Source organism: Temnothorax longispinosus, chromosome 12 (genome assembly GCF_030848805.1).
Source record: "Temnothorax longispinosus isolate EJ_2023e chromosome 12, Tlon_JGU_v1, whole genome shotgun sequence".
NCBI lineage: Eukaryota > Metazoa > Arthropoda > Insecta > Hymenoptera > Formicidae > Temnothorax > Temnothorax longispinosus.
In genome coordinates this window covers 11,732,662-11,755,431 of record NC_092369.1, presented here as the reverse complement: position 1 = coordinate 11,755,431, position 22,770 = coordinate 11,732,662, and the positions used below count along the sequence as shown (strand labels likewise).

The following is a 22,770-nucleotide window of genomic DNA, read 5'->3' as shown; positions in this document are numbered from 1 at the left end:
CCTTGGGATGTATAAATAAAATGTACATCTTTGTTTTAGGGTCCACAACCTTCCCTTCAGCACAATCCACCACAGCCGCAGTAGCAGCGGCTCAGTGGCGGTATCATTCTGTGTTAAGGGGTAGATACATCTTAAAATCGATAAGAAACAATGAATTATGAACATGACTTACATAACCATACAGGATTTTTCTCTGCTCTTATAAGTTGTGGGAATGTGCAAAAAATTGTGGATATTATGTGGTGTGTTACATTAATAGAAGAAAGAAAAGGAGAGTAGATAAGAGACATTTTCAATCATATTTTTTAAAAATATCTTGTTTATTATTTAATATTTATATTATTAATTATTATTCGTATAACTTTTTTTTCTTATAATTTGAGATTACTTAAAAGTATCTATATCTATTCATTTAAGGACACGTGTCTTGGTACTGTAGCAAGAGCGACACAGAAATACCCATAATTTTTTTCGCAGCTCTTCAATATGCAATTAATAAGGGAAGAAGTCCCATATGCGTTCACCCAAGCATAGGGCAAGTAGTTTTAAGAGGCATCTACCCCCTCAAGGCGGCTTCAAATTATTTTTATAAATAGCGAAAAGAAAAAAACAAAGGAATATGGTTCCTCTTTCGAGATATATAATGTGTAGTACGATCAAGATTTTATTAAGGATCGAACTTCGCTGCTGACTCATGTTAAATTGCCCACTTCTGTGTATACACTACCGACACGTTTACGTTATAATGCGCAATAGCTAGGAAGAGAACTCGAGTTGGCGAAAAACAGAGTCATTGGCTAGGGATGAAAATAAAGGCAGCATATTTCCGAATCGATCAGATATATTTAAATATACTTTTCGATTATATAAATTAACAGAATCGGCAAATCTTGATCAAGAATCTCTTGGTCTTAAGAAAACCGATTTTAGCAGAATTTAACTCTTGGCCAATATGGCATACGGATCATGTCGCCTTTATGTTGATCATTAGACGTTGGCAATATTGTATATAGAGACTATTATTTACGAGCGTTCAGAATGTGAATTGAAGATGCTAGCGGTTCGTTCACGCTCGCGAGAACACCATTTTTAACTGCATCGCGATGTGATAAGAAAATCATTTTTCGATGCTTTCAGCTTTTTTTCTAATAATTTGATTAGGAAAACAAAGAAAATGAAAACAGTAAATGTTATTTCATACGAGATTTGCTTTTCTAAAACTAAAAAAAAATAAAATATATATAATACAAAATATATATATTTTATGCATTAAAAAAAAAGCTCCAAGGAACGTATAAATAATAATGGATGTTTCTTATGACATTGCGTTGTTTAAAATACTCTCATTTTGAACAGAACTATTACTATCTCAGAGAAAGTAAGAAAGCCGTGAAGATACCCCACTTAACAAAGTTATCGGCATGTATTTATTTTACAATTCTTCAAGAGTTTTTTTACGGCTAGAATTTGATTATGTATGCCATTTAAGTGCCATTTATAGGACTCTCTTGATTTTAATATTGAGATGGATATTATTAATCCATTCACACAGTCGTAGTTTATATTAAGCAAAATTTACATGCTATTATATGCAAATCACATCTCATTTTTATTACAATGGCTTGTAATTATTTCGGATTTTCTATAAAATATTTTTATAGTAATCATAGGAAAATAGCGTGAACGATCCGTGCCCAAAACCGAAAGCGTACATTATAAGAAGTAACACTATAAGAGACACTATAACATTTGCATTACTTTCAATAAATAATTTGTTAATCATTTTATTACAATGATCGTTCGAACGATCTTTTAATTTAAGAATAATGAAGGATTTTTCATTTAAGACATTTTAGGACATTTTTGAATTGTATATTAATAATTTTTATGTCTTTTATTATCCGTGTCTTGACACGGTTACAAATTGCAACTACGAAATGGATTGTCTCAAATATTATTGCGGCATTGAGAAAAGCATTGGGCAGTAAAAATATGGATCAAAAAGGAAGAATTAAGAGGTCTCTCTCTCTACAATTATTGTCCCAGATTACACGCTTTATGTTTTCACAATTATGAGATATGCATATACATTATCAGCAAGAATTGAAAAGCATTTACATGTGCCAAGACGTGCGCATTGCGAAAAATACTACAACGTACGCTTAATGTGAAATATATCCTTGTTATGACATATAACAATGTTTACGGATGCACTTTCACAAATGCGTTATGCAGTGCTTTTCTTTCATAATGCTGCATTGCTGGAGAAAAGACGATCTTTCGATGGCATCGACTGGTTTTGGTACATCGTCGAATCATTCTGGACCTTCTCAGATCTTCAAGGCGCTCCTCTTCCTGCGCTACCTTTGCCACCGATCATTCGGGCAGACTTTCTGTACTTATATATACGCGGTGAAGTGGAATGTAGATCGAGCGAACGAAATAAATTAAGCTTCATAAGGCGTGATATAAAGTCGTTATGAACACGATTTAGCTCGCACAAGAGAAGAGCCAAACCAATCAACCTGTCATAATCATGATTAATAATTATTATTATTATTATCGATTAATTACCGTTGATAAGATCTTTCGTGAGAAATACAAAACGGGACATTTTTGTTTTTGAACAAAAATATAGCTCAAACGTATCTGTACCCAGTTGCCATGTATTTTAATTTATTTAGATTCTTAAATAAATTTTATTGAAAAAAAGAAACCAACGCAAACGCATCGAGTGCCCGTGTTTATTTCGCCTCTTTTCCGTTCTACTTTCTTTTTCTTCTCATCTATCGAGAGTATCTTCTCTTGCGTAACGTATATCTATAGCTATATTTTTCTTCAAAAGCATAACAGTATTTCATAGAAATTACGGAAGATCGTACGAATGTTATATATTCTTGCTCAGACTCTGTGACAGGCTTTTCCTTTACTGGCACTCTTTTAAGATCTATTCATATCAAAATCTGTCAAACATATCATATGTATATTGTAGGAATCTGTAAAATATTTTCTCTCTTTCGCTCAATTTTTAACTAAACTCAAGTCGAATATTTTCGTATAGTGATGTCTGAACTATATTATTTTATTGTTAAAAAATTATTATTAATAATTATAATTATATTATATTCAAATTATAAAGCCATTTTTTTTTCATTTGTTAACTACAAAATGGTCGAATTATTTGGACTAAATATCTGCCTTGGTTGCATATAATGTATATGTGAAAAAATATTTTTAAAACGCAGTTGAACACGTACGCATGCACGATATAAATGTAAAATAAAGATCTTTTTATGATTACGAATCAGAATGCGATCATACAGTACTGTTAATACTCTGTAATATTTTATACAATACTGACATTGCAAAAATTTTTAAATATTTTATTTTCCAACCATCTAATGACACGAGACACGAGAAGAATTAAAACGATTATCCCAACACTAATTTTTATAAGCTATAAAATACTTACATATTTTCACTAGATAGTAGACCTATCATAAAATCACTTTCATTTTCGATCAGGATCTGTAGACTATAGGCAATCTGATCGGCAAGAACTCGCACAACCTCGCTCCATGTTTAATTAATAATCATTAATCACGCTACGTTGCTTTGGCGACGTTTTATAAAATTATATTTAGCAAAAATAAAGAAAGAGAGAGCGAAAAAGAGGAAGAGAGAACATAACGATAAATGTACATTGCGATAAATTGCAAAAAGAGCCGCTCACAGACACTAATAAAATACACGATCACACATCTGTATTCGCGAAGGTAATCATGTAAAATAATAACGACAATAAATAGCTCGTAAGCCAGTCTAAGCTAGACACGTGTCGATAGTCGTAGATAGTCAAAATGAAGCTGAAGAGCGAAGAGGTCTACACAGGGGGTCGAAGTCGAAATTGTCGGCCATAGTGGCCCCTTCACACAGACCTTTGTACATGAAACGAAATAATTATACTCTTAATGAGACGTTATTTTCAAGTATGCGCATATCGAGAACAAGGGGGCATCGCACTTTCGTTTGGTATGAGCTGGTTGTAAATTCTGATTTCAATTTATGATTACTGTTAAGCGGCAAATATCGATGAGAACGTAAGGGGTTCTATTTGTTGCGGTCTAATTGCGTGTAATGGTTCAGTTTTATTGGTACAACTGCGAATCGATAATTATCATATCATATAAGAGTGTAACTATATTAGATATATAATATTGTATAATATGTAATAAAAAAAAAGATTAATGCGTAAGTGGGTTGTAGGCAGTTTGTGTGAATGGGCCTAGAGGATGTTGAAACCGATCTCTTCGACCCTATATGCGATTAAGAAGAATGCGATTACTAATATTAATGAAGTACGAGATGAATATAAATATCTAAACTGAATAAAACAGAGAGAAAGAGAGAGAGAGAGAGAGAAAAAAAGAATAAACGGAAGAATGCAAGAGAGGGAGAGAAAGAATACGAGAGAGTGAGCAAGTGTATCGATTGAGAAAGAAAAAAAATATGTAATTATATCATTAGTAATATTACTATCACTAATATAATAAATGTACCATTTTTTCCATAATCACAGTGTCGCCTGACGTGGATCCCCGAGCGGTCCGTTAAACATTTCTTTCTTTTTCTCTAATATAATTTTCATTATACGCGCTACATTTGCCATTATTAGCATTTTTTTCTTTCTCACTCGTTATTTTATTTGTATATTATACTCTCAGTATTTTAGACAATATTTACATATTACGTTTTACGTTTTTGCTCCTATGATACGCATACTGATTTAAGTTTCAATTGTATTTCATTATACGCAGAATAACGATTAGCTATATGTATGCACAGTATGTAGATACTTATAGACATTAACAAGTACAGCACGCCACAAATCCTGTACTTGCTCATTTTTAATTGATACGCCGCCAAACTTTACGAACTATTGCAGTACATGCAAGCATTTGTAGTCCATATTTCGAAGTTTATATTTCTCGTACCTCATGTTACATATACAAGACAAGATCATCGCGCTACACTTTTGATAAGTCGCCGATCGTCTCTTCCCGAAGGGAAACGCAGCGGAAATAAACTTATTAATTTAATCTGCGAGGTCGAATTCGACAACAATATTATTTCTCCCGTTCATTACCGAGGAATTCATTATTGAAGGTAATTCCATTCGTTGGTGAAAGGCTATTAATTTAACTATTTCTCAACTTCTATTGCATGTACAGTCTTATATAATATTATTACGAAATTATGTTTGCACGACCGCGATATTAGCGGTCCATCGTCGCTCTTAGACTAATGTGAAACACGTGGTTAGCTTCGGTTAAGAAATCCTATTGCGAATTCCATGCGCTCAGTGGTTTTTGACCTACGACCCGCGTCTTTACATTACCTAACTCGCGAAATACCTTCCGCTGCTTTATCGCTCTTAGCTTTATTCTTTCTCTATGAGAAATATAAATCTATGTCGTGTTGCATAATTCCCTTTAACTGAGCGGGTTTGGAAGAAACATTTTCATCGCATAAAACTAAATAACTTACTCGAAAGAGATCCAATATTAAATTCCTAATATATTGCTAATGGTCTTTCGTTGACGTTATTTAGTCGTTATAATAAATATCCTTAACATCGAAATAACATCATGATAAGTATATCATTTGAATACAAGATTTCTTCGTCGACGAAGGCTATAATTTTATTACTTGATCTCCATTAATAATTTATTCAATAATACAGATTTTTCTGCTGATTTCATCAGATTTATCCTTTTCAAAATAATTTTATTTTATTTATGCAGTTATTCTTAAGTAGAACTTTGTAGCAACAGCATAAAAATCTGTTTGCTTATGTGATATTAGCAAATGGAAGGAAACTTATAAGTGCAGTTCTCGCGGAAACTGCCGCTTTCGCATAATGATATACAAATGTGGACAAAGATATCGGAGAGGTGTAGTGTATTTGCAAACTGGATAGAGCCTATTGAATACTTGATGAGCTGCTACACGCATGCAGCGATTTTAGCGCTATTTATAATCCGATCTAAAAAAAATACCTGAAATCCGGAAAAAATTATGATTATGGCATATAGCTCGAAGAAGGTTATTATAAATCACGAAACGCAATAAAATTTTCATATCTTTAATTACAGCCGCGCAAAATATGATGTTATATTCATCATTGTCCCAGCACGTGCTCCATCGAGCACAAGCGTGAAAGTATCGTCTCGCACTTGGCGTCTACAATGTCACAATTCACTTTCTACAACCGTACTCCATCCTCCGTATCTTATCCCGCTGGTTTGTATCAGATCGAGTTGGAAAAGCCGAACTCAATTACAAGCGTTACTTTTACTTCCCGCTGCACATGAGTTGCGTAAGCATTTCTTTCGTTGCAACCGACACGTCTCGACTTTATATACAAACTATCATTTCTCTATCTTTGAGACCGTAGAAAAATGACTACGGAGATAAGAGACATACTATTTCGAAATTATTCACCATCTTCTACCTTGGCGGAAAGATCTCGTTACGAAGCGATGAGCACACTAACGCTGTCACAGCCATACTGACATGCAAATTTCTTCCAACAATATTCAGCGGGCACATCCTTGCGAGACGTCAACAAACCTCTTCGGTGCCTCTCCGATGATCCTCGGTACGAAAGCAGCGTTTTGCTCACGGAACCCGGAAGAATCTCGGCGACTTACGCTACATTTCAAATACAATGATAATACCCGCTTTACCAGCAATATACACAGGGGATCTTCATCATACTTTTGAAAGCCTTCTTTTTAACGAAATGTAACACGCGATCCGAATAACCACGAACCAGGCGAACAGGACGACGGCGTCGATCCAGAATATAGATTTGGTCATACGCAGCTCTTCTAGTATCAGCGACGGTACTCGAAGATGGCAATAATCGATATCACTCGGACACTGTATCGGCTCTCGTTGAAAGCCATAAACCGCCTGTACTAAGCCGTCAAAGGTAAATCTGAAGTAGTTCATGAAGCTAATGTAGTAAAGGATCTGTGGCATGTGATTGAAAAATACCAAAAAGCCAGCTAGTACCAGCATCCCGCACGCGGTGATAGCCCCAAAGAAGGTGCCGTTAATGGGGTCGAAAAGTGTTCCTAGACCCAAGCCTACGCTCTCCGAGGTGAAAGCCGTCAGGGTCGTGATGAGTAGAAACATGAGATATCGGAACCATTCCTGGGGCTGCCTAGTTAGCACGTAGGTGATGGTTGAGTAAATAACACTGGACAATATGTGTAACGGTGCATTCATCACTAGCGTGGCCGTGTAGTAAGTCCTCAGCTGGTACCAGTTGTTGAAGCGCTCCTTCTTCAGTATGGCCAGCTCCAAAGGGAATCTCAACACGGCCGGCATCAAATTGGTGTAGAGGAAGTACATCCCGCATATCAGCAAGAAACTGACGTTGCTGATGGTTTTGCTGCCATCATCGCCGGAATGCTCGAACAGTAAACCCAACAAGACAGCCACGAGGAAGTGCAACATTAACTTGATGTGAGTTACCGACCAATCTCGACACGCTATCAGGGAGTAACGGTATAGCAATATCTTGAATTTCGTCATTTCCGAGGGCGGATCCATCATCTCTCTCGTTTTCTCGTCGTAGAACGACGCTTCCCTCATGATGCGCATCTTCAGGGGTGTCTCCTCTCTCTGGCAATACTCCTTGGCCGCCGCGATCAGTTGATTGTTGTAATCTCCATACTCGCGGTTGGCCACCTCTAACATGTAGTCCGCGGGATTGTGATAGTGGGGACACTGAAAACCCTGCTGGGCGAAATAGCTCACCGTGTTGTCGGGCGGGCCGGCGTACATGCACTGGCCATCGACCACCAAGTAAATATGGTCGAACATATGATAGAGCGCGGCGCTCGGCTGATGAATGGTGCAGATCACCGTTCGACCGCTCTTCGCCAGGGTCTGTAACGCGGAGACGCACTGATGGGACGCCATTGAATCCAGGCCGGTTGTCGGTTCGTCCAGGAACATTATCGGCGGATTGTCAATCAGTTCCAGGGCGATGCTCAGCCTCTTCATCTGCCCTCCGCTGAGCCGGTCGACTTTTGTGTCCTTTACCTTCGCCAGCTGCAACGTCTCCAGGATGTTGTCGATCAGTATCTGCCTGAATATTTTCGTCGCATTATTGCCGATCTTTAAATAGGTCACCATCATCATGCTCTCCTGAATGGTGAACAGACCGTACAGATTGTCCGTCTGTTGAATATAGCACGATTGCTTCTTGTACTCGTTACAGTTCTGTTTACCCTCGCTACTGACATACTCGACCGTGCCCGTCAATTGTCCCTGTTGGAATCCGGTCAGAATGTTCAACAACGTCGACTTCCCGGCACCGGACGGTCCCATGATAGCCGTCAGCTCCGCGGCCTTGAAGACGCCGTTCAGATCCTTCAGAATCTTCTTCTTGGTCCCGCGATATCCAATCTGTACCTCGAACGACAGATTCTTGAATTGAATGTCGGCCATCCGGGCCCGCGACATACGCAGCGCGTTTGTTGCACGTCTTCTCGTCGACATGACTTAAAGATTTGATTGACCTACTAACAATAAGAGTATCTTCTCTCTCTGCACTGTCTATCTCTTGCCGCACTTTCCTTCTATCTCTTCACCCAAGTTTATCGGCTTATCGGCTACACTATAAAAAAATCTGTCTGACTTGCGTAGGTGGGGTGAGTTATGTATGTCTAATGCATATTGCGTGCGTGAAGATTCATCCGCGGCTACGTATTGTTACAGTTGCATGTTGAAAGAAATATTAGACGCAGCTAATACTGGACCTTGTTCTCAAGAATCGCATCTTTGATCCCTGATTAACAATCAGTGAATATGTTAATATGCATGCGAAAGTTCAACTTGAGCATAATTTTCTCCGAATTATTACACTTTTTAAATATTAAGTATTTCACAGTGTTTATAACAGTTCGAATTGCGTATAATTTATTCTAATATCATGTGCTGTTTTTCTCGTGCAGTTGCATTCTTTTTATCCTGCACTCGGATTGCGTATAATTTCTTACACCATCCGTTCCCGAAGGGCACTTATTCAAAACAAAGACTTCTATTCTTTGTGCGTAATGTTTCTTCAACAATTTCCGGTATTGCTAGCGATCATTTGCATCAATCGAATTTCTTCATGTTCCAATTTCCTCTTACGAGATTCTCTCCGTCTCTCGTTCACCTGCAATATAATGGCTGAATTACTATCTCTACATCTCGATTTGCATTACAAGAAATGACTGCAGTTTTCGCGATGTGGTATTTAGATGGTACTCGATGATGCAGCAAAAACTGGTTGAGTGCGTTGTTACACGACTATTAATTTATAATAAGAATATATTAGCTGGCACGAACCGGTAGTTGCGCAAGTGTTAAATGTTACGTAAACATACATTCCTTATTTCTGGATTGAGGAACTTGGAACGCCAATTTACGAAATTGTATGCGAATCGCATAAATATACCGCGTTTATATGGATATTAGTCTTGTCTTTCCTTCATTATAGGTTCACACAGAATCAAATTTTATCTTATTAAATTGATAATCTATTAGCGTTATTATAATTATGAAAGTTACTAATTTGTGTACAGTCCATACTTTTTTAAATGATTTTTTAATTCAAGGTCAGCTTTCGGCTATTTTACATGAAAAAAGTCAGTACGCGGTACAGTAAGCGATGTCATGAAATATTAGTATAATGTCATGTATGATGCAAACTCAGAAGTAGGTAGCAGTCAAGTTTGCCGTCAAGTGAAATTAATTACAATTGAGTAGAACTAATAGTCACTTATGTTGCAAATTAAATAAAAAACAATTTTATCTACATATATACATATATATATATTCATATCTTGTTCATGGTCAATTTATATTTATTATATTTATATATAGGACTATATAAAGATTATAAAAAAAATAAGAAAATGATTTAAGTAAGTAAAAATCCACATCGCAGATACATATACGATTTATAATGCTCCAACTTTATTTTTTTTTTTTAAAAAGAAAACGTTTAACTTCTCCAGTCGTGTATCTTGATATTAGTTTATTTTAAGAATCATTTGCATGGAAAAGATACAAGGTTCTTAAAGGTTACACACGTGTTATAGTCAGTGCAGACTATCTAATTCAATCAGAAATAAGTATAACAACTATCAAGTTATCAGGCTGAAATATCTCCTAAGAGTTACTTATTAATAAACTATTTATTAATGTTCTTTAAACACACGAGTAGTGTCTCTAACTTACGGGTGACGAATATACGGCTTATTACGGATGTTCCTCTGCATAAATATTGAATATGTCGGCATAATCTCTTACATCAGCATGACAAATAATGAAACGAATGACTAGGTAAACTCCAAAGTTCTACAATTTTTATGCTGAATAATTTCATCGTTTTATGTTTTTTCGTTGCACTATATGATACGACCGATGTTGCATATCATTATATCGGTCATTATTTCTAGACTATTATTTGCATCTGATCAAATCTAAATGACGTAAATATGAGAGTTCTATTCTACTCTACATTCGTAATCTCGACTTCCTACGTACGCTTCATTGATCTCAGCGTTACACATGTGATTTTTTACATTTTACATTTGATTGTCATGCGAGAAGGTGATATCAATTATCTTTCTTTCTTGCACATGCAACACGCATATATTATCTTTCTTTGCTTTCAAATTATGTTTCCTTATATTGATGCTATTTATATTTCTCGAGCTTCTAAATCACCTAGGTTATAAGATAGGTCGATTTTTGTATCAGTATATAACTACGCAGTGCATGCTTATGCTTCTTATATAACAACAATAAACTATAATTTACAGTAAGAAGCGCGTCGAGTCCGAGTTGAGATATCATATGCTTTATATTGTGTGATCTCATATTCATGAAAATGTTTAATGCATGATAAAAAAAAATGTTTTCACGAAAAGTATAAATAATATATACGCATTGATCCAATAAGAAAGCAAGAAATTGAAATGTGGACAAATTTGAAGTTATAAAAGATTCGGCACCGTCATTACGAAATTGCATTAAAAGAAAAATAAATATCTCCATAGTTAGTTTCAAGGTATATTTTTACATATGAGCTATTAGATCCTCCCGATGTGTCATTTTATTAAATTGGAACTGACTATGGACATATTCTTTCGGTTAATGACGACAGTCATAAATATTAATGAAGAATATTTTAAGAAGCATTTAGCCTTTTTTAAATGTTATTTATGGTTTTTATGTTTTCTTCTCTACACTTATCTTGTTAATACAGTGGATTATATTCTTATCTTCTATATATATTTATTTTTTAATCTAAATGTGTTTTTTATTTATATACGTGTCACCTTTGTTATTTAAAAGCTGAATGACACCGTCCAAATTAACGTGGTATAGTTGATTCTATCATGTCTCTTAAATTTTTGTGTTAAGGATGTTCTAAAGAGTTAGTTAAAATGTAACGAAGTTGACGAAAATTTAATATCATATATTGTGTATTCTCTTTCAAAGTTCGGGGCTAAATTTCAAATCGATTTACAATTTAGATAAAAAGTTATCAATTCTTGAATATACGTTTTACAAATGGTTTTACAGAGAAAAGTGTAAACATTAAAAAATGTTACCAATATAATATTTTACACACAAGCAGATCGTCAACAAACAAAAATATAGCAACAAAATTTGAAACGATTTACAACAATTTTTTTTTTGAAATTTTTTTTGAAAAAAAAAAATAGTAACAGTTATTTACAGTCACTATATCTACATCTTTTACATTCTATTAGATGTTCCGTATATAACTATTTATATACATTTTTTTGTCTTTGAATTCCTGGAGAATTAATATCAGAGTTTTTAATATTTCCTGCATGCATACTTTTGGTTGGGACGGTACCTAAAGAACATCTTTAAAAACACGTTTTTTACAAGAATCAAGTCGGCTCCGGATAACATGTGACAAATTCTTGTTGCAAGAATGTTTTATCACTTAGGTGATACGATTTTAAACGGCTTGCTAGATCGCTGAACTATTTCTTAAATCGATCTAACAAAACTATTTGGCGGAAAATGTGTGGGAGATTATTAATAAACCTTTCAAGAATTTCAATAAACTTTTCTCTCTCAATGCCAAACCAGTCTTTAAAAGTCTTGGTCCTTCACGAGTTGAGCACGAGTTGAAGTGTATTTGCAAGGTCGACAAGTTCTATGTTTATTCCCTTTGAAGTCTGAGTCAATGTTACAATGTACCTTACACTTTACACATGTTCAACAGCTTTGCGTTATTAAATTATCTGTCTGCAGTTCGGTTAACTGATATTGGTTAAATGTCAAATTCGATATTACAGGATTGACCGCGATGGTAGATGAAATATAAAAAGAAAAAAAGTGCATGCAAGAGAGAGAAAGATAATTAATATTGAATGTTATCTGTAATACAACAAAGCAGATTATGCTAACATAAGCTAACAAATTAGCGTATAGATAACAGTTATTGATAACATTTATCAGCGATATTTTTATAATAATTTAGACTGTCGAAAAAGAATAACTATCGAACATTATAACAGTTTGAAATTAAACTAGTATATGTTATAGAATAAAAATAGATATATTATACATATTTTTTTCTAAAAAATGTATCCTCTTTTTTATATAAATTGAAAACTTTTCTTCAATAATATCTACAAGTTTTCAAAAAGGATAACATAGTTCTTATATAACACTTTAATTATCAACGTACCTATATAAGAAAACTGTGAAATCTTACTTTTCCTTATCTAACTGACTTTTTCATTATTAAATCTACATTGTTTTTGCAAATTCGCGATTTATTATTGACATAAAAAACAAGTTACTTACCGCACGATAAAGGTGTCTTTCATCGATGTTCTCTTTCCGGTAGGTCTTGTCGCGCTTAAAGATCTCCGTGAATTTCAACTGAAAAATTTCTTCTGGCACCTGGCTAAGCACTCGGATAACTAGTTAGCAACTGAACAGAGATTATTTGCTAGAATTGGACACGGTTGTGGAGTCACGAATAACAGACGCTTCGCGTGCTTATGGAGCCCGCGAAACGCGAGCGATCTGTCAGGATGCACGATGCAATGTGTCTCGCAGTGTCTCGACGAGGTGGCCTCTGCACTTCATGTTACATCTGTCCGTCCATCGGCAGACTGCCCCCGCCGACACGTAGTATAATCTTTCCTTCCTTTATCCTCTCTCTTTATCCTCGAAAACATCTCGTTGGAAACCGCCGCCGTGTCTCACGAAACCTGTTCTAAATATTATGCTTGTCGACTGAACTTTGCCGATGACTTAGGCCAGAAAATTTGCATACTTTCGTCCTTTCATTATCCTTGGATATAAATATGTTCAAGGTTAGTGAATAACATGAGTGAACGAGGTGTTATTCCACTAGCGTCTATAAAATTGGTTATAAAATATTCCGAGAAAAAAAATTCTTCAAATAATCTAGCGTGTATCTTTTTTGTTACATAAAATTATTATTTTCTCAATTTTTACAAAATATAATGATATAATAGTAATTAAATATTAAAATGTGTTTTTGATAAATTGTTTATAAGTTTGGGTTATAAAAAGAAGAAAGTATAATTAAATATGTACATGTTAATTATCTACAAATGACTTTGTGCGAAGAGAATGTGCAAAGAAGAAGGAAATAGTTCAGTTTCCTAAATATTTTATTATGTAAAGAAAACTGTAAAATATAGAATATCTACAAAAAATCGGTTGTAGAAGTAACGAAGAGAAAAGGGAAAAACGGCGAAGTAAAAAGGCACACGTTAATTGTAAATGCACACTTAGAAATCGTAAATAAATCGCAAATGTAATATAAATAGCATTTGCAAGATTCGAATAAAATTACATTAGTGAGCGTGACAGTTGCAATTGTGTGTTATCGACATTAATGGTATATGATTAGATCACGTTAATCATGGTTTAATTATATTTGACATTTGTCTAACCATAATGACCGACACTCCAATTCTTACGTAATGCATTCTCATAATTTGTCGTCCGGATATGTGACGTCTACAGTAAGAAATTAGATATAAATCTTTCTTCTTTAGTAGTAAATTATTTGTTAAGGTTCTACAATCTTATAAAATTCATCTAATGGGACAGATTAATTAAAGATGTGTGCAATGACGAGTGTCGTTGAAACACATACATACGCAGGCGCTTAATGAACATGAGGAACTGATTAGTCGTTCATTTATCAACAATGAAATTATTATTCAGACTAACCTTGGAGGTTATCATCATAATAAAATTATTGTTGCGCAATGGGAGAATTTTTATAATTATGCTCGCGGATAACTTTCCAAGGACATATGAAGAATGGGATAATCCATTTTATTTTCTAGTGGAAAATTTTATCAGTGAAATATTGTTTAATGCAATTTTAATGGAGACAAAGAATTATACGGTTAATCTACATAGATCGAAAACAAAACGGAAAACTAGAATTGATTTATATCGTTATGATCAGGAGTGTTCCATACTATAGCGAAATCGCATTTACTTTAGAGAAAACATTTTTTATTCTCAATCCTTGTTCTTGTAGCCTTGCGCTTCTATTACATCAGTCAGGAGAAACGATATAGTAATAAAAAATAATAATTTATCATAAATTCATAATAAGCTTATGAGAAACAATTAATTTATATGTATAATATATATAACATCTATTTTTTTTATAACAGATATACCACCATGTGTTCCGCAATTCGTTTACGTGCGAAATGTGTAGTGAGATTCTTTATCAGGAGTAACAATTTTTTTTTAGCAAAGATCCATTGGAATAATAGTTTTTAAACGAAAGCAATTTAAATCTAACGAATGAGAGCTCTAAGTTACGCATGAATTTTGGGACAACGCACGCTGCACGTGTACACTATTTTCATTAAAAGATTTCACAAAACAAGTGCATGATATTTAAATAATATACAATAACAATAATTTCTCTTCGCCAGTAAATATTAAAAACGATCCAAAATTATTTAACAACACAATTGGCCAAATTCTTTATTAAATCACAACGTTTCGACTCTAATTGGGTCATTATCAAGTGAGATATTTTTCTAAGTGTGAATTTGACCATGACACATTTTGGATATAGTAAACAGGATGTTCCGATTATTCCGTTTATATCATTAACATCATCAATATCATTACAAAACAAGTTACAAAATCATCTTATGTACGCACGATGGTGGTAGGAATCAGCGTTTGGCGACTTATGATGGTTTTGTGCTTATTGAGGCTGTGTAAAAGTATCTCACTTGAGAGATAAGATCCAATTAGGATCAAAACGTTGTGATTTAATAAAGATTTGGTCAGTTGTGTCGTTAAATAATTTTGGATTGTTTTTAAATAATACGTTCGTGGATTTTTCTCTTATTTGAGATACAACTTAATAAGAGAAATTTTTTGTGAGGTAAAATGGACGTCTAAAGATAAAAATCGTATAGATAGTAAATATAAGTATTCAACTTGTAAAAAAAATTTTATTCGTAAGATAAATTTATGTGTACAAATAGAAGGCTGGAATTTCGAGCATATACTTTAAAATATTTAATTGGCCTTTTTCAGGTTCATAAATATCTTTAAAATGTTAGAACAATAAATCGAACCTAATCTACTTATTCGATGTATTTATTTTACTTTCACTCATTGCTTCGAAAATATTAGAAAATGTTGTGTGTACGTATATTATGATACAGATTATACTATTAACATTTTCTTTAAATTATTTATATAATTTATCGATTCTTTGTTTAGTTTATTAAACTCATTTTTACTGCACACACTCCGTATGAATAAAATGGAAAACATTACGACGATAGTATGCATATGAATGAGCGATTGCAAAGTTACGTAATAATTATATACGAGAATTATGAAGTTTTTCCCATATTTTTATTATTACTTGAGTTTTTTTACTGACGCGCTCGAACAGTTTTTTTCGTTTCCTTGCCTATTAGTCTTATTGAAACGCAAGGCCGCAATCGTGCAGGAATGTATATCTTCCACGTAGTGAATAATCTTCTCAGTGGAATGAAATATTCTAAAATATAACAACTGAACTAACGTCTGGTCTTTAGATTACAGTTTTTGAGAATAAGTACTGAAAGTATCGTCTATCTCTCTCTAATTTCAAGAGAAATTTACTGTGTCATAATTTTACGTTGCATCATCAGTCACAAAGTTATCAAGAACTGAATTGCAAAAAATTGCGATTCTGTTATAAATGTTATACTTATTCTTGTCAGTCTCTCGCGAGTATCCATGCAATTAACGATAAAAATGATAACGTTGTTTAACACTAAAGTCGTTTCATCAATATTTTTATCGTGTTAATGATAATTATTCACTATTATATCCAAATTATGTCAATTTATTTAATAAACAACGACAAAAAATTGTATACAATAATTCAATAATTAAATTGAGACACAGAACTTAGTTGCTTGCGATAATGCATCTCCATCTAGCACCTACGACCCGAACCTGTTGATTTCTATGGTGTCCCAGGATACATTGGCTAGTCAGATATCCTGCTGCAATAGAATTAGCTGTCGGTTATAATTGTTAACATGAACACAAAATTATCTATCTTATCTAAAATTTTTTGAAGTAATGATTTTTTAGATAATCGGCATTAAATACAATTTAATATTACGCCTTTTCGCTTTACAATTATTCAGATTTAAACAAAAAACTTATTAATTGAAGCATGATGAAATAGTATTTTATAATTTCCAATTTATCTCAATATTATCATCTTGCACTGGAATGATACGTCAAAAGTCTTGGAAATCTTGGGATATAATTAATATAAAATTGGCGCATTATCCATATTTCTTTTCTCAATAAAATAATGTGCGATAAAGTACAGATATCTATGAAACGCACTGCCGATAATTACTTTGCAGAATACTTTATAGGAATAATTAGGCAATAATAATATGTTGGGCGCAAAAAATTTTGAAAAAATTTACAAAACCGAATCTATCGATCTTACTTCATTTTTTTCTTCTCAACCGCTCTTCGTTCCTTGTTGAATAGGGACAGAATTAAAGATGGCGATACTTTTTCCATTGTTCTATCCCCTACGGCTACTCCACCTTCGCTGCTTTTCTTTCGGAGGGTGGACTTGCGTTGGTGGGGCGAAAAATGGCCGGAAATATTTTCGACGGAGACCGAAGGGGCGGTCACCGTCTATACCGAGAAATCTCACCAATGTCCTCCAACATGTCTGATATGTCTCTGAAAAAAAGAAAAAGATTATAAATAACATCTGAAAATATCATCTGAAAAATAATTACAATTTCAGCTTTATATAGATATTTAGATTAAATAGCGTAACTAACTCGGTTAGGCGCTGTTAGACATTAGTTGCTGAGATAAAGAATGTGATAAAACTTAAAATTTTATATACTGAAACGCAATTATATAAAATGTTTTATATTTTAAAATATCTCTATTCACCGCCACATTTTAATGATACTTTTTTTTTTTAATTTTCTACGCGTATTGACCGAACGGCATTATTCCATGGCGTATTTTCAGTTCAAGATGGGGAAGTGGCTCTTGGGTTTTTGTTTTTATTGAAACAGCGGAAAACAAGAGTAGCATGCTGAAAGGAAGGAAAAAGGAAGTAAAAAGAGGTATTGGAGGGGAGAAAAGCGAGAGGTGGACCGCGCGGGTAAGGGAGAAATTCGTGGGTGGAAAAGGAAAGGAAAGGTAAACGGCGAGTGAGGCAAGAAGGGAGTGGAGGCCAGTAATGCAAAAGGTATGCAAGAAATCGCGACTCGTCTTGTGTTTTCTCATTTTCTGCGCGGATCTTTTCTTACCTTCTTGCATGGGAGCTGAATGCAAAAACTTGCAACGGTTCCGTCGGCTCGTTAATGGAAACGGCTGCGAATGTAAGGGAAAATCGCCGATCGTCCGTGTTTCTCCTTCTCCCGTATCTTTTTGAAGACTTTCATTCAGCGTTAGTTTTTTTTAATTTCGCCGAAAGAGAGAAGGACCTTTTATTTTTCTGTAAACATAGTAATAAGCATATTAAATATAAAGGTGTGACATATATTGGAATTTCATGAATATTTTTTTGTGTCTGTTTTTGATATTTTACGAAAAAACAATTATTTCTAAATATATCTTTAGTCGTATGCAATATTAATTATTATTGTTTGGAAGTTTTTGTAACGGGATAAATTTGAATTTTTATCAGCTTTTTTATCCATAGTTCATAATGGTTAGATTATAAATATTTTAAGCGAGAGAAACATTCACAGTTGGAAATTAATCGCTTATGACCGCGTTTGATGATAAATTTTCGTCGAAGTTTTTTATATCTATAGTTCATAATTGTTAAATTAGAAATATCTTAAATGAAAAAAAAAACATTTACAGTTGGTATTGAATCGTTTCTGACCGCACTTGATGACCTAAGTATCTCGTATGTACATAATTGTGTTGATTTAATTAATCAACGATACAAGAGGACAATGCTCTTATTCTATACAGAGTGAGTAATTGAGCGGCGATATTTTGTTGATTACGTGAGATATTATAGAAATAAATAAGATAGAGTGTAAACTGACAGATAAATGAGATAGAAAATATCGCTGAAATATCGCTAAATAATGTAGTGGAATCTTGGACGAAAAAATCTCGGATGATAAAAACTTACAATTTGTACATGTCGATCTTTACATTTGCGAGCAATTGAGACTATAATTAAAGATATGCAACGATTTAAAGTATAACACAAAACAGTGAAATTCCGCAATACTGAAACTGCAGTGAAAATAAAAATAAATGTTATGTCTCTCAACAAAGTTGTCGCAAATAAGTCGAATGCGATAACGCTCGCTTTTTTTGCGATATTTTTCACAGAATATGCGACAATATGCTTCGGAGGGCACTCTTTACGAGATAGCCTCTAGATACCCTCTAGATACCTTCTGCGCACGGGTCACTCGAATTTGTATAATTTGACTATCGTGTTAATGAGACGAAACGCGCAATTACGCGAAACGAGCCGAAGGCTTTCCGAGAGCGCGCGACTGGAATTTAATTAATTTGCGCATCAAGTCGCTCGATCGCACGATCCGCGATCGAGGGGATATTAAATCACGGTTGCGGGTAAACGCGCGCACTACGTACACGTGACATGACGCAAATACGAAACGCTACGTCTAGGATCAGCTGGCGAGCATGATTTTCCGGCAGGCGTAAACACAATTCGATCGTTCCCGATCATAAACTCTCCGCGTTTACATCTGAATTATTCGGCTTTGCCATATAAGACGGCGCTGTTTAAGCTAATTGTAAGATCGATCGAACAGCTTATAGTTGTATCGATAACATATATATGTGAAAAAGAAAACGCCGTGGAAAAATTTGGATATAAATAAAAATAATATATGTTAATAATATACAAAATCAATATTCCAAATCCAAATCCTTTTTTAAACTTGACATTAAGCCGATTCGCTACTTGCATGCCAGACGTTTGCGAACTAGTAGTCGAATAAGGAAATTTTAATATCCATTTAAATTCAGTATGTTTATTAATTTGGCACGTTCGCGAGGTTTATCAGCCTCTTTCGTTCCTTCTCTCGGAAGTTAATAATTTCCAAGCTCACGTCTGTCAGATTAAGAACACAATGTCGATTAGTGATGATTATTTTATGGTCACACATTACAGACGTAACGTTGATTACACACAATTAAATCACACACTCCGTTTTTTCTCTCGACGAGTGATTAAACCGACGCTTTTGAAGGACACTCGGACCCACTGAATCCGTTCGCGGAAGCGCGTCAGATTCCACACGCATGTTTCGAAAGTGACCATGATGCCATGCCGGCAGACTCGTTTGACCGGTATGCAAATCTTACCTGACCAAAACATCCGGAAAAAGGTCCTGTTCCGTCACTCTCCGAGGGTCGACACACCGCGCAGCTGCTCGCGAAGGATCCCTTTGTTTCGCGCAACATAGCGCTTTCCCGCCGCTTCCCCCTCTACATATAAAATATTCCATAGATAAGATACGATGGACGCCTATGTATTACATAATAATCTCATTATTTCGTTTATTAATGTATGCGACACGATCGACGTTTCTCCGGTCACGTATATATCGCTCAGCATCGCCATTATTAATTATTCACGTTGTGGGCGTATTGTAGTAATATAGCTGTCATGTAATAGCGCGTTTCGGAGATAATGTACAGCAGATAAATATTATACATCGATTGGATCACACGGCGAGACTTTGAATACCCCCGCGGTACGCGGTAGGATCGTTATTCTGTTAAAACGCGCTCGAGACGAGTGGAATATAACAATTTAATAGCCCGGTTATTATCCGTTGATCACTTTATAATAATTGAGAATCCTAGAAACCGGGTACTTTATCTCGCGGACTAAGAGAGAGAGAGAGAGAGAGAGAGAGAGAGAGGGGCTTAATTCCGGAGATAGGGATGGGGTGCAACGGGAAACTCGATAGTCCTCTGCGTGTGAACGCTATAGATCGAAATAGTTTTTCAATTTTCACGGACGATTGGTCACCCTCCGATCGCAATTTTCCCGTCGCTTAGCTTTTCGATTATCCGCCGATCGCCTGCCATGATGGAAGCATGCCGTGAGACTAAAGAGGAGAAAAAGTCCGTTGTTCCTCCGCCCGCATTAATTAAGAGACATTTGCATTCCGCGGTACTGTAATAAATTACTCGATACAATTACAGTTCGTATAACAAGCACATACAACTACCGCACGTATTATTGCAATAGGCCAATCAATTCAAATTAATGTTATTGATACGGCATTATTATGCTAAAATGAGGTGCTCCATCTTTTGATTTGCATCGTTTAACATGATATGTATTATCTCGATGTAATTATCTTGAAGAAAAATTTACGAGTATTAAACTGCATAGCTTTTGTATCTCCTCTTTAGATAATAAATTTAATAATTATATTTAATAATTATATAATTAATAATTATAATTAATGATTATATTAAATATAATAACGTCCGCGTATTGATTAATCCAATTTTTGCGACACTCACAGCAATGATTACTTATTGGAGCTTCAAGATTATTCTGTCACGGACTCGGCATAGTAACGACAATGATTAATCGATCACTCTATAAAAAAAAGGTTATAAATCTCTCGCTATTCCACGTTTGCGAAACGGAGGGACGGGCGAAGATCTCGTCCTTTTGATAATGTCTTGAAAGGGACAATAGTCGGCTGGATAAATTATGACGTCATAAGGCAAGGCAGAGGGCAAAAACAAAAGATGGCGATGCGCCGTCACTGGGAAAATAATAAAGACTTTTTGATTGTACCATAAATTTAAGAACCTTTGTTTTTACGTCGTTTGCGGCCGCGATGAATTTTACGCTGGTCACACGTTTTCGTTCGTCTCTCTTTTTCACAGTCTCTCTTGCGATCGTTCGTTTGAGAATTAAACATTAAACGATCTTCGACAAAGTGTTGCAAAATATCTATGCCAAGTTTAATTATGAATGGACAATAAATCAGGTTAAACGAGAACGTAGTTACTTAAAAAATTTAGTATATAATTTTCTATCATAAATATATATGCTTTGGATTTATGAATCCACTATTCAAAGATTTTTATTGAAATGCCTTTCTAGGTGCAACGTAAACGTCTATTTCATGCAACGTCATTGCGAAAGCGCAGGAATAAAATATTTCTCAGGAGTCCGATAATTTCTTACCCTAAGAGGTTACTGGGGCAAAAGGACGAGAGGGGTCGATGCAAGGGGGACGAAGGCGGAAGAGAAAGGGTTGAAAATTGGACTATCGTAAAACAGGTTTTGCAGCTCGGACACCCGGAAGCCCTTTCGGTCAGCATTTTTTCTTTTGTTACGAATTTCTAATCAGCGGTCCTTTCAGAGGTTACACAAAGCGGCCTACGTTCTTATTATACTTTCGCATAATTTAAAGCACGGCATAGAAAATCCCAATTCTTCCATACGATAAATGTGTTACATTATTGGAGTGTAAGTGTAGCGAGAAAAAATCACGCAAATATATTCTTTTAATAACGTTCACGCACGTTTCGATATAATACACGCGCAATTTTCTCAAAGCATTTAAACAATCTCAAAGCAAAAGAATTAAAATAAAGTCTGTTTTAAGTCTCGTAAATCAATTTTGCAATAAATAAGTATTGTGAATAAACAAAGAAGAAAAGTCGATGATGGGTTTATTTTGCGATAAAAGAATCGAGCAACACGCTTGAAGAAATACATTTAATTAAAAACCCTTGGTTTTCATGCACGCGTTTCCGCGCGTTATAACGCGCGTCGAATACGCGTCTCCACAGGTTATATCCCAATCAAATGCGTGCTTTTTTTCAAACGCGCGCGTTTGACGCGCAATAACGCGCGGCAGCGCGTGCATGGAAACGCGGCGTGCACGGAAAGGGACGCTAGTGCGTTTCGACTAACTTCAGATTCTTAGATAACTACTCCCGCCTCCCGCGGTGGACGTAGATTGCTACTAAAAAGTCGGTAGGTTTTAAGCATCGTACGGTACTACTTTTACGTCCTTCTAAAAAGTGCGAACGATAAAGAGCAGCTCCGGAGGGCAGCCTCGTAAAGTCGCCGGAGAGCACGGATACAACGAG

The 22,770-nt window shown here is 35.0% G+C and overlaps 1 protein-coding gene and 1 pseudogene across 11 annotated transcripts in view; one reads left to right on the top strand and one right to left on the bottom strand.

Moving 5' to 3' along the window:
* LOC139822950 (transcription factor 12-like) overlaps nt 1-5,099 on the top strand; it is a 115,764-nt gene extending 110,665 nt beyond the window's left edge. For all 11 annotated transcript variants that reach the window (XM_071795160.1, XM_071795166.1, XM_071795165.1 and 8 more), the window contains one exon: nt 40-5,099. In XM_071795160.1, the coding sequence (XP_071651261.1) occupies nt 40-84 (45 nt within the window). In that variant the 3' untranslated portion in view covers nt 85-5,099. The remainder of the gene's footprint in view (nt 1-39) is intronic.
* Nucleotides 4,476-13,242, bottom strand: LOC139822951 (ATP-binding cassette subfamily G member 4 pseudogene; annotated as a pseudogene).
* Nucleotides 13,243-22,770: the final 9,528 nt, after the last annotated feature.